Genomic DNA, 12916 nt, shown 5'->3' on the forward strand with positions numbered 1-12916 from the left:
ATGAAGATTTTGAAATGGCTAACCTCAGTGGTCAAGAAGATTTTGAAATGGCTAACCTCATTGGTCATGAAGACTTTGAAATGACCAACTTCAGTGCTGTATGAAGACTATGAAATGACCAACCCCAGTGGTCATTAAGACTTTGAATGACCAAACGAAAGAGTCATGAAGACTTTGAAATGACCAACCTCAGTGGTCATGAAGACTTTGAAATGACCAACCTCAGTGGTCATGAATAGGATCTGCCTTATGAAGATGAAACCACATTTACTACCAAAACCAAAGAGGCAAAAGAGTTACCCCTTCTTGGGCTGGCAAAAATAAAATCCCAATTGGGTTGAAGCCCATAGAACTTGAAGTTGAAGAATGCTTACTTTTGTCTGAAGTGTACTGCAAAACATGGGTTTTGGGATGAAAAAGAAATGTACCATCAATCTCAACTGTAAAGTAAAATAAAATAATCTTGCAGTAAAGTGGGGGTCAAACTGGATCTTGCTAAAATACAAAAAAAAACCCAGAGAAAATTCTTGTCCCCATCCATATCAGGGGCATGGGTTCTAAGCAATAGGTCTAGAAGAGGATAAGCTACAGCCTGAAGTTCAAAGCGTTCCACAGCTCAAGAAGATATCCTCACCAATACAAGCATTCTGACAGTTACTGAGCTCATCACTGTCAGATTCTGCGGACAAAGTGTTAAAAGAAGCAATGCTCAGGAATCTGACAGTCTCCTGATGTGAGAGATCATTGATCTCAATGCAGCTCTTCAAAGGAGCTATTGCATGCCTCAAGGTAACCCTGTAAAGCTTACAGTAATGTATAACCAAAAATAACCTAGAAAAAAAAATCCTGGGTCAAACGGAAAATGAGACTCTTTACAAGGAGAAAAAATACTGCATTAAACAGCTAGATGAGTGCAGGCATCAAATAGAGTCTGCCATCATTGACTGACTGGTCTTTCATAGCCAAAGTTTCAGAATTTGGGAGGCTATCATATGAACACAAAGCCTGACTCAGTCTCAACTAAGCCCCAGCATACAGTGGTAAAACCTCAACTAATATCTCCACTAAGTCTTAGCAAACAGTGGTCTAACCTCAACTTGTATCTCCACATATCCCTAGCAAAAAAGTCGTCAAACCTCAACACGTATCTCCATTAAGCCTCAGAATATAGTGGTCAAACCTCAACACATACCTCCACTAAGCCCCAGCATACAGCAGTCTAACCTCAACTTGTACCTCCACTAAGCCCCAGCATATGGCGGTCTAACCTCAACTCATATCTCCACTATGTCTTAGCAAATAGTGGTCTAACCTCAACATGTATCTCCACTAAGCCATAGCAAAAAGTGGTCTAACCTCAACTCGTATCTCCACTAAGCCCAGCATATTGTGGTCTAACCTCAACTCATATCTCCTCTAATCTGCAACATATATCAGTCTAACCTCAACTGATATCTCCACTAAGCCTTAGCAAACAGTGGTCTAACCTTACCTCATATCTCCACTAAGCCCTAGCATACAGTGGTCTAACCACTACTCATATCTCCACTAAGTACCAGCAAATAGCAGTCAAACCGCAACTTGTATCTCTACTAAGTCCACTCAAATAAAACAATTATAGTAAAGATAGCAAAATGTAGAGATATGGGCAGGTGAGGTGGGGTGGAGACACCCATATGTCTTCAGAGAGGCAACCCAAAAGATGATATTTCTTAAACATGCCTAATTTATGATGATTTACCATTGGTAGTTGTGGCAGGACATTTTTAAAAATTGAGGCTGGTTGTTTTGTTGTTTTCAGGGATCAGAATTTCAGAAATGGGGCTAGAGGATTGCAAATAGCTGGCTCAGCTCGCAATAACTTACTCTGCTTGCCCCTGCCCCAATTCACTGTCTTTAATCCCATAAATGCTTCTGCTTGTACCTGAATATCTGTAGGCAGGACATGAACAGTATACACTCGAAGTAAAACAGGTGTATGGTGTTCCTGAACTTCCAACTACCTGTAAAAATTGCCAATAAATATATGTTCCTTTTTGAAAATTTGGCATTTTAAATGCAAATGAATAACAATAATAACTTAAATTATTGTAAAATATTTACCAATAAATTAACTGGAATTAGATGAAAAAATGCAGCACCTAGAATTTCAAGAGCAAAAGATACTTTGTCCCCAATCCCCAAATTTGGGTGACACATAATATTAAAAAGGGTCAAATGAAAATAAGTGCTGATGCATAAGATAATCTTATCTGCTTTGACAGTTATGCCACCTTAACTTTGTTGTCTGCATTGTACTATGTTGTCTGCACTGTACTATCCTAATTTCCTTTGATACTAACATTACTGCAATGAACATTTTATCATGTGCTCATGTAATTCATGAAAACATTAACATGTTTGAACATCTGGCCATCTTCACTAGCCAAGGTTCTATGTTAACCTATCTACACCTTGGATGAATGATCAATCTGATATTTCAGTACTTGGTACTAGTGACATAGATTGGAATTCACGAGTTACCTTCTTTAGTTAATGCCAACTAGCCAATAGCGTAAAACAAGGGTGCATTATACATTGGCTGAAAATGGTGGAGGCAACTGGCTTTGTAAGGATACTTTGTAAGTTTAACATCAAAGGTATGACTACTTATCAGAGAGAAGCCATTACGGGTGTATTTGAGGGAAGGGATTATTTGTGCAAACACTGACTGGCAGTGGAATATTGCTTATTTTTTAGTCCATTCCAGTTGTGTATTCCCCTTTTCTTGACCATGTAGCAACAATGTTCAAATCTGAGCAACTTGATTCTCATTGGACGCAGTGGCTTGCCATTGCATAAAATGAAATTCACAGACCTGAAGCACTGAAATATCAGATCAATCTGCCAAGGTGTAGATATGTTAAAATATCGGAATCTTGGCTTGTGGAGATGATATTTGGTTGACCTGAAGTGAGCTGGACCATCACATTTTCAATTTCAGATTTTGCTCCTCTTAAATTTTATTATCCATTCATTATGTGCTAGCATTTATTACAATAAATATCCCTTTTTTTAAAATTACTTTTCTTTTCAAATGAATAAATTACTGACTTCAGGAAAAATTGTCTATTTGCATAAATTCCATCTCTTTCATCATTAATTCAGACAAGAAATAAAAATTATAATATGTTACACAAACTGCCATCATAGACACTACACTAGTGGCCATCAAAGACTCTGCATTAGCAGCACTCCAAGAAGTTATATTGCAACATGGCTGATTATTAAAACATTAAACAGTTACATTGCCTGTTATATTGTTTTAAAATGAATATTAACTGCCATCTTACATTTTTTATCAACTTTAGCGACTTCAGCCATTGCTAACACCAACCTAGATGTGGATAAACATCCACTAAAGAAGAGATGTAGATATTTTTTTTCTTCTCTTTTTCTATGAAAAAGCATACCTGGTGGGTGCATTGGGTCAAGATTTGTGAGACATAGGGAACAAATTGCTAGAAACTGACAATCCAGTGGTTAAGGTTCAACACTGCAAATTGCTTTGACTTAGTCAGAAACTTAGTTTGGGTGCTGTGCATATCACATACCTGTTTAACTGTCATGTCACTATATGGACAAAAGTTTAATGAAGCATATCATAAGAAATATTTCTACCAATATTGATCAAAACTGCTTCAGCTCTTCTAGTTAAGAAGCTGAAAATAGTCTTTCTAAGTGGTTGCTAAGGAAGCCACATCAATGCAAGGGGAGCAATCCAAGATGAAATTTTGATACAGTATGTCCTAATTAACATCTCTACCAAGTTTGATCAAAACTGGCTTAGCCATTCTTGACAAGCCAAAAATAAGTTTTAAAATTTGTTGCAAACAAAGTGAAGCCAATACAAGGGGACTGACCCAGATCATAATTTTGATTGAGCAGGTTTGAAGAAATATTCTTACCAAGTTTGATCAAAATTGGCTCAAACATTCTGAAGAAGAAGTTGAGAATAAGTTTTCATGTGATTGCTGTGGAAGGCAAAGCATTTTGCCAGAGGATACACCCTAAGGACAAGTTTAATAACGAATGTCCTAAGAAGCAGTCATATCAAGTTTGAAACTAGCTCAGCGACTCTAAAAAGGAAGATGAACATAAGCCACCTAGTTATTAAGGAAGCCATACCATTGTTATAGTGGCCATTCATTTCTGATGAATTTTAAATAAAATTTAATAAATATGATATTTGATCAGATGATATAAACATCTTATTTTCTGTTCTTCTTTAGGGGGCCCCCGAGTGGCCGAGTGGTCTAAAGCGCTCTCCATTACAGATCACTGCCATCTCACCTCTGTCTGCATGATTTCGAGTCTTGGATTCAGCCTATGTGGGTATGTGAGAAAGCTTTCCAGTAGCTTCTCGTGGGTCGGTGGTTCTTTCCAGGGTTTTCCCGGGTTCTTCCTCCACCATTAATACTGGCCGCAGATGGTTATCAACAGGACCAGTAGCCTTTTTACTGGTTCATACAAGCTTCCAGGATTTATTGGTGAGTTTCGCACGTTGCCTATTAAGTTTAATAAAAAACTGGCTAAGCCATTCTGGACGAGACATCAAAATCAGGTTTTAAAGTTTGATTGCCATGTCAGGAACACTATCACTAGGGAATCCACCTTTGATAAAATTTTGGTGCATTATGTTCTGAGGGACATTTATACCAAATTTGATTGAAATTGGCCATGTGAACTTTGAGGAACATTCCTATCACATTTGATTGAAATTGGCCCAGTGAATTTTGAACATCATTGCAACCAAATTTGATTGAAATCAGTCAGGTGAAGTTTGATGAATCATTCCTACCAAATTTGGTTGAAACTGGCCCAGTGAATTTTGAGGAACATTCCTACCAAATTGACTGAAATCAGCCCAGTGAATTTTGAGGAACATTCCTACCAACAATCCAACCAAATCTGATTGAAATTGGCTCAGTGAAGTTTGAGGAATACTCCTACCAAATCTGACTGAATTTATCCAGGTGAATTTTGAGGGACATTCCTACCAAATTTGATTGATATCAGCACAGTGAATTTTGAGGGAAATTCCTACCAAATTTGATTGAAACTGGACCAGCAAATTTTGGGGGAAATTCCTATAAAATTTGATTGAAAATGGTCCAGTGGATTTTGAGGGGCATTCCTACCACATTTGATTGAAACTGACCCAGTGAATTTTGAAGGACATTCCTGCCACACTTGACTGAAACTGACCCAGTGAATTTTGAGGGAAATTCCTATCAAATTTCACTGCAATCAGCCAAGTTAATTTTAACGGACTTCCTGATCAAACTGACTGAAATTTAAAAATTCATTCCTAAAACTGGCTAGGTGAAATTTGAGGGACATTCCTAATAAAATTGTATTGTTGTTGTTGTGGGGTTTAACGCCATTTTTCAGCACATGATAGGCTATACATGGCAGCCAGTATTAATGGTGGAGGAAGAACCCGGGAAAACCCCGGAAAGAACCACAGACACATGAGAAGCTACTAGCAAGCTTTCTCACATAACCACATTGATTGAAAATGGCTGAGTGAATTTAGAGAGGCACTCCTACCAAATTGCTTGAAATTTTCCCAGTGATTTCAAAGGGACATTCCTATCAAATATGATTGTGTTATGACTCTAGGTCTTAAAGTATGTAACAGAATAACAGAAAGGAAGTGAAACCAACAATTTAAGTAAAATCAACAAGCAAATTATTTCTCAACAAAGTAAGTGTCAAGAGACACTTACATGATTGTGAATTGAATCCCAAATAATTCTAAATGTCCTATCACGGGTCCAAAATAAAAGAATGCTCTGAAAGAAATCCAAGAGTCTTGAATGTCCTGCTGTAACACAATGATGCAATCCAGAATGTCTTTGAATGAGTTCACAATAATCCCAAAATAATGAATGAATCCAAGGTCAATGAGCACTTTAGCAATTCCAATGAATATTTTAAATAAACAATTCCTCAAGAATTATATCTAATGTCAGCAACACAACTGCAAACTCTGACTACATTTTCACAAAGACTGATATAAAAAAGAAATGAATTATTTTGTTTATCAAATTCCTATTCATACACATTTTCACATGACCTTGATGTGAAACATTCATACAGAACAACAGTCTAACTGTAAGCATGACTGGCCTTGAACTCAAATGTTATGTAAACATTTTGTTTACAAATGACCATTATCTTAAAGTACAACCTACAATCATGGACAAAAGTTAAGCACTCAATATAGATTAAATATACATAACTGAAATTTATTGCCCAGTGAATTTTGAGGGACATTCCAACCAAATTTAATTGAAACTGTTCCAGTGAATATTGATTTGATTGGAATTGGTCCAGTGAATTTTGAGGAAAATTCCTACCAAATTTGATTGAAATTAGCCCACTAAATTTTAAAAGTTTAGAACAGAAATGTGGATGAACACTTTCACAGGTGATGCACACTGGATGTTAGGGCATATTATAAGCCAAACTGGCCGTGCAGCCAAGCAGAAGCCTACATGGCCTTATGGCATCAGGAAATCCTATTTGTAAAGAACTTTCTAAAACAATATCAAGTGCATTATTTTTATTGTAAATTTTGAATCATGGGAAGACAAAGTATGAGCTGAGTACATGCTCAAGGTTAAGGAGCTTCTTGGAACCACCTCCAAATTAAAAGCACTTTTCCCAAGTCCAGTTGATGGTCTTACAGTATTTCTGATATAATAAGTCCAAAGGGATAGGGATAGTCTTGTCATTGGATATAGCATCCCAGAGTTAACGAGAGGTCTTTTGAGGCCTGAGCCCACACTGCTGATATCTTCCTAGAAGTCAAATGTAAGAACAGTCGGACAAGTAACAAGAGACCTTTGAGGGTCAGATCTCATATGGCTGGTATCTACCAAAAATCAAACACAAGAACTGTTGGCCAAGTAACAAGAGACCTTTGTGATAAAATGAAATGCCTTCATCCTGCTTCCTGTGAAATTTGGTCAAATTCTGACAAACAGTTTTGAGAAGAAGCGATTTAAAATTGTTCAATCTTAAGTTACAGTGGCCATATTTGAAGGAAGAGTTAAATCTGTTCGACAGTTTAAAAGCTTATTCTTTTTAGGGGAATTTCTGTGAAATGTGGTCAAATTCTGTAAAACACTTTTTTTTGAGACTGAAGATGTTTAAAGGATTTTCTATTTTTAATAATAATAATAATAATAATAATAATAATAATGAGGACTTTGTAAAGCTCCTAATCTTTAGAAGCTCTAGGCGCTTGACAACATTAGACAACACCTATAACATAAAAAACATATAATGATATGATTACAAAAAACAAACACCATGAAATTAGAAAACATAAAAAACATGCTGAAAAGATTTAAGGTAGGGAACATTATTAGGTCTTTAAGTTTGTTCTTGCAGTCAAAATAGATGAGTTTTAAGAGCACTCTTGAATGGGATCACTGTATCTTTGTGTCTAAGTTCAGTGGGCAATTCATTCCACGTTGCTGGGCCTTGGTATGCAAAAAAACGCTGTCCATATGACTTCATTTTCATAGTGGGAATAATGAGTATACAATTGTCAGAAGAGGAGTGTAAGTATCTTGCTGGTGTGCACACATGGGTGAGGTCAGATAGGTATGTTGGACTGGACTCCGTCAGGGAATGTAGCACAGAGAACAAATTTTGTATTTGATTCTGGATCGAATGGATAGCCAGTATAGGGTACAGAGCAGCGGGGAGGTGTGCTCTGATCATGGTACTCTAAGTCTAATAATGGTGGCCATACTTGGCAAAGGATCAGTATCATCTGAAAAATCAGAAAAGCCTTTAGGTCGTGATGATTACTGTCAAATTTGTCCAAATTCTGTTGAGCTGCTTATGAGAAGTTTTTAAAAAAAAAATTATATTCTTCTTTATTATGGCAGATTGTAATCATCTGTATAGTCAGTCAGATTTGGTTAAAACTGGTCTTGTTGTTTTGATAAGATGAAATTAGGAAATGTTTATGAACAACATCTCATGGATCAGATACAATGCTAGCTGGGCTGTACCATAAGCTCACTTTACTCTATCGTCATGTGAACCAAACATGACTGAAACTTATTTTTGTGAGGAGATTTAGGGCAAATAGGAGGGTTGCTGTACCTGGTAGAGTGATCTCCCTGCTGGGCAGGTGACCCGGGACACTGACCTTTTGTCAACAAGGTCCAGGGCTGGTAACAGGGAAGCCTGAAATACACACTGCAATCTGGAAAAAACATGAATGATATGTTTTTACAATAATAAAATACCTTCACTGAAGAGATATTGTCTGAAAGCCTCACTTCCAGTGAGGTGGAAGGGGCACGGTTAATGCAGTAGTCATGCACTTACTGTATACACCTGTATAAGCAATAGTATATACTCGCATATAATTCAAGTCCAACTGCAATGACTCAGATATGTCATAGCATAATGTACAGGCAGATCTGGGTCTCTGCGGACTCAGCTTGCAAGCAGATGTGGTACTTTGCATCTTTGCAGACTTGTCAACTGTCTCACAAAACTGTCATAACGTGCAAGAGATAATTCCAATATGCAAATCCAAGCATAAGTTACAAAATCCCATCTTGTGTAAGTTCCTTAGCTTCACTTATATTAGATGTAAACAATTATGATGACTGCTCTATATCATATATAAAAAACAATCAAATCAAATTATAGATGAAAGAAAAGTTATTATAAGTTAGAATTATTACAATAAACTCAAGCACAACTTATTTGTTCCTGAATATTTTTAGATAATGATCTGTGCTAATATGGTGTTCAGTGATACTTATCAAGAGACTCATGTATATGGCAGAGAGGCTTTCACATTCATGATAAACATGTACATGGCAGAAAGGCTTTCACATTCATGATAAACATGTACATGGCAGGGAGCCTTTCACATTCATGATAAACATGTACATGGCATGGAAGCCTTTCACATTCATGATAAACATGTACACGGCATGGAACCTTTCCCATTCATGATAAACATGTACATGGCATGGAAACCTTTCCCATTCATGATAAACATGTACATGGCATGGAAGCCTTTCCCATTCATGATAAACATGTACATGGCAGGGAGCCTTTCACATTCATGATAAACATGTACATGGCATGGAAACCTTTCACATTCATGATAAACATGTACATGGCATGGAAGCCTTTCACATTCATGATAAACATGTACATGGCATGGAAGCCTTTCACATTCATGATAAACATGTACATGGCATGAAAGCCTTTCACATTCATGATAAACATGTACATGGCATGGAAGCCTTTCACATTTATGACAAACATGTGCATGGCATGGAAGCTGTCACATTCATGATAAACATGTACATGGCATGGAAGCCTTTCACATTCATGATAAACATGTACATGGCATGGAAGCCTTTCACATTCATGATAAACATGTACATGGCATGGAAACCTTTCCCATTCATGATAAACATGTACATGGCATGGAAGCCTTTCACATTCATGATAAACATGTACATGGCATGGAAGCCTTTCACATTCATGATAAACATGTACATGGCATGGAAGCCTTTCACATTCATGATAAACATGTACATGGCATGGAAACCTTTCCCATTCATGATATACATGTACATGGCATGGAAGCCTTTCCCATTCATGATAAACATGTACATGGCATGGAAGCCTTTCACATTCATGATAAACATGTACATGGCATGGAAGCCTTTCACATTCATGATAAACATGTACATGGCATGGAAACCTTTCACATTCATAATAAACATGTGCATGGCATTGAAACCTTTCACATTCATGATAAACATGTGCATGGCATGGAAGCCTTTCACATTCATGATAAACATGTACATGGCATGGAAGCTTTCACATTCATGATAAACGTGCAACAACAAAAAAAGTTTGATTGCACCATTAAATGCTATGGAGCAGTCCCATTAAATTATACAAACTTTACATGGAATAATATATAAATTGCCTCTACGCACATGTATAATAACAAAATTGTTTCTCAATTTGCCAATTACAACATAAGTACAAACTGTACTGAGAGAGTGAGGGAAAGAACTATGGCATGTTAAACTTACTGTGATTATCCTAAAAATTCAGCAGAGACGATAACGTCAAAGATAAAATAAATAACAGAAATCACAGCTATCATAATCACTGTCAAGTTTTATATTTATCATCACCACTAACATCATCTTTATTACTTTTGGTGTTTAGCATGGTAGTAACACACAAATAGTAGAAATAGTCAGTAAAAGAACAAAAGTTTATTAGTTTAGCCATACCTTCTTAATATACATTTATATATTTTTTGGCAATTGTCAGATACAAGGAATGTGAAATGAGTAAGAAATTGCATACAGACCGCTTAACGATCATAGTAGGGACAGGCAGCCTTCACTGACAGTGGCACAACACAAACAAGTACATACTCTGACACATGCAATCTCTAATAGAATGTGATATACATTTATCTATCAGGTTATGGAATGAATACTGCATGGATTGAAAGTATTTTGCTACACTGTTGATAAAGACCATGATACACTGCATGAGGTTATAAAACCATTGATAATTTATTTCTCTACATGAAGAAAGTTCTGCATTCTTCCATATTTCATAGCCTACTTAAAAAGAGAAAAGAAATTCCTCAGAGATAGGCATGCCAAGTCACATAGCAAGTAATCTTTAAGTCACAATGGCTACATTTCCATTTCTTCTTACATGACCATTTTAAAACAACCCAAAATGTCTTTAAAACATTACAAGACCTATGTAGAAATTAAATGCTTTAAGACATATCTGAAACAATTACATGTATCAGGTGTTTGCTGTGTAAAATAATTGCTCAAAAATCCAGATTTTCATTCCCATGATACTTTCTCACATCTTCAAAGCAGATGATCAAGTGATGGAATATTTTACAAAACCCTGACACCCCTTCCCCATGTCAATTTTCCTAAAATAGCTGGCATTCTCTCCCACTCTCTCTCTGCCCATGAATATGCAGGGGATGAAAATGAAGCCAACATGTTAATTAATTGATGTAGAGAGAGTAGGAGAGAGGTTAAAAAAAAATAACTTCTGTCTGTGTGGGTTCGAGGCTCTGTGCCACCGACCCACAAGAAGCTACAGGCAAACTTTCTCACATACCCACATAGGCCGAACGCGAGACTTGATCCCACGCAGACAGAGGTGAGATGGCAATGATCCGTAGCGGTGAGTGCTTTAGACCACTCGGCCACTCAGGGCCCCCTGTTATGTGTTGGAAGTATTGTACAATGATTATCTCAAGCCACATGCTATTGGTTCAAAATGCATTACTGTGCATTTATATGACTATGTTAATGAGGGCAATGGGGTGACCTGTTGACACTGAGTAAACAAGTTCTATGAAAGAGAAAAAAGAAACATAAAACCATTTCATATTATTACTGTATTATCATATTTAATTGATGGGTGTCATGAAAACAACAGTAAGTAATTAATAATCTTTGATTCGGATAATTTTTAACTTTTATGTTATAATTTGGAAAAAGTTCTATAGTAGGCAACTGTATGATACATAGAGGATCTCAAGTTGTAATGATTTGATATTGAATTTATGAAACAAATTGAATAATGTCCAGTTTTTGCAAGCCTTGGTGAGCAAAAGCTGGATATTATTCAATGAGTTTCATAAATTTAATATTAAATGATTACCAATTTGAGATTCTGTTTATCACATAGTTTTTATTTGAATGGAAATAGGAGTGAAAGAAGAAGAATTTCATTCATTTTGAATCAGTCATAGTACTTTTAATTTGTTGCGCATAAAAATAGTCCCTGGAAGTTTTGGCACTGTTCTATAACTAGTAAACTTTATTTGTTTAATTTTTTCCAGTTATAATTCAAAGAGCAACTATCCATCCAAAAAAATAGAATATTTGAATCAAACAACATCATTTTAACACAGAATGTATGCAAGTTCAGTAAGATGTCATAAAGAGAAATGTTTAACAGCAAGAGTGTGTCGCTCTCAGTTTTATTTTCTAAGCATTAAAATTGTTGGATATGTGATGGGATGATTATGTATGCAGACATTCCAGATGTACAGTAATGTATTTGTGACTGGACATTTGCATCAAAACTTCATGCAGTTTGGAACAGTAGACTATAGTAGACAAATTCTAAATTGTATCAAATGATAAGAGCTATTATTTTATGGCATAAACATGCTGTGGTTGGCTAACATTCTTTCAGACTGGAGAGCGGCTTATATCCACATTCTTCTGTGAACAAAGGTTTGTTTATTTACTCCTATAAGTTAACATTTAAACTGCTCTGGTATATAGGGTGGATTCCATGCTTCTGGTATACTCCCATCCCCATTTCATATGCATGCTATCAATTGACCAATACCCTTAGTTTTATTTGTTGTTGTTGCTGTTAGGGGTTAAAACCATAATCCAGCACATGATAATCTATACATGGTGAACAGGTGCATGTGGGGGTAAATGGTCCCTGATCTGCTCTCACAGGATGCATCAAAAGACATTGTCTATGTTGTCTGTTCCACTGATTACTCCTAACAGTGTTTCACATTATGAAAAACGGGATTAGATTCAACAGGACTCAACTGCTCTGAATTCTCACTATGTACAGTAGTGGGTGAAAATCCACTGCCTTACTTGAAATGGCTATCAATATTTCATGGTGATCATATAGCACTTACCTAAATGGACAAGTATAGTTTGGGATACAGTCAAATCTTGTTACCTTTAACACAAGTTGCTCAAACACCAGCAGTTACTTGAAATGGTGTTCAGGATCTCAATGACTTCACCTATCGCTCTCTGGAATCGATTTAGAG

General features: G+C 36.4%; 1 protein-coding gene across 3 annotated transcripts in view; it reads right to left on the reverse strand.

The window, feature by feature from the left end:
• LOC149775411 (zinc finger SWIM domain-containing protein 7-like) overlaps positions 1-12916 on the reverse strand; it is a 28607-nt gene that overhangs the window by 10772 nt on the left and 4919 nt on the right. For 2 of the 3 annotated variants that reach the window (XM_089943167.1, XM_089943169.1), the window contains 2 exons: positions 8170-8272; positions 1925-2003 (listed from right to left, as the gene is read on the reverse strand). In XM_089943167.1, coding sequence (XP_089799293.1) covers positions 1925-2003; positions 8170-8272 — 182 coding nt within the window. Of the gene's footprint in view, positions 1-1866; positions 2004-8169; positions 8273-12916 lie in introns of all 3 variants that reach the window. The other variant, XM_089943168.1, reaches the window with a different exon arrangement.

The sequence above is a fragment of the Sinohyriopsis cumingii genome, chromosome 19 (genome assembly GCF_028554795.1).
Source record: "Sinohyriopsis cumingii isolate HCF-2022 chromosome 19, ASM2855479v2, whole genome shotgun sequence".
Lineage (NCBI taxonomy): Eukaryota > Metazoa > Mollusca > Bivalvia > Unionida > Unionidae > Sinohyriopsis > Sinohyriopsis cumingii.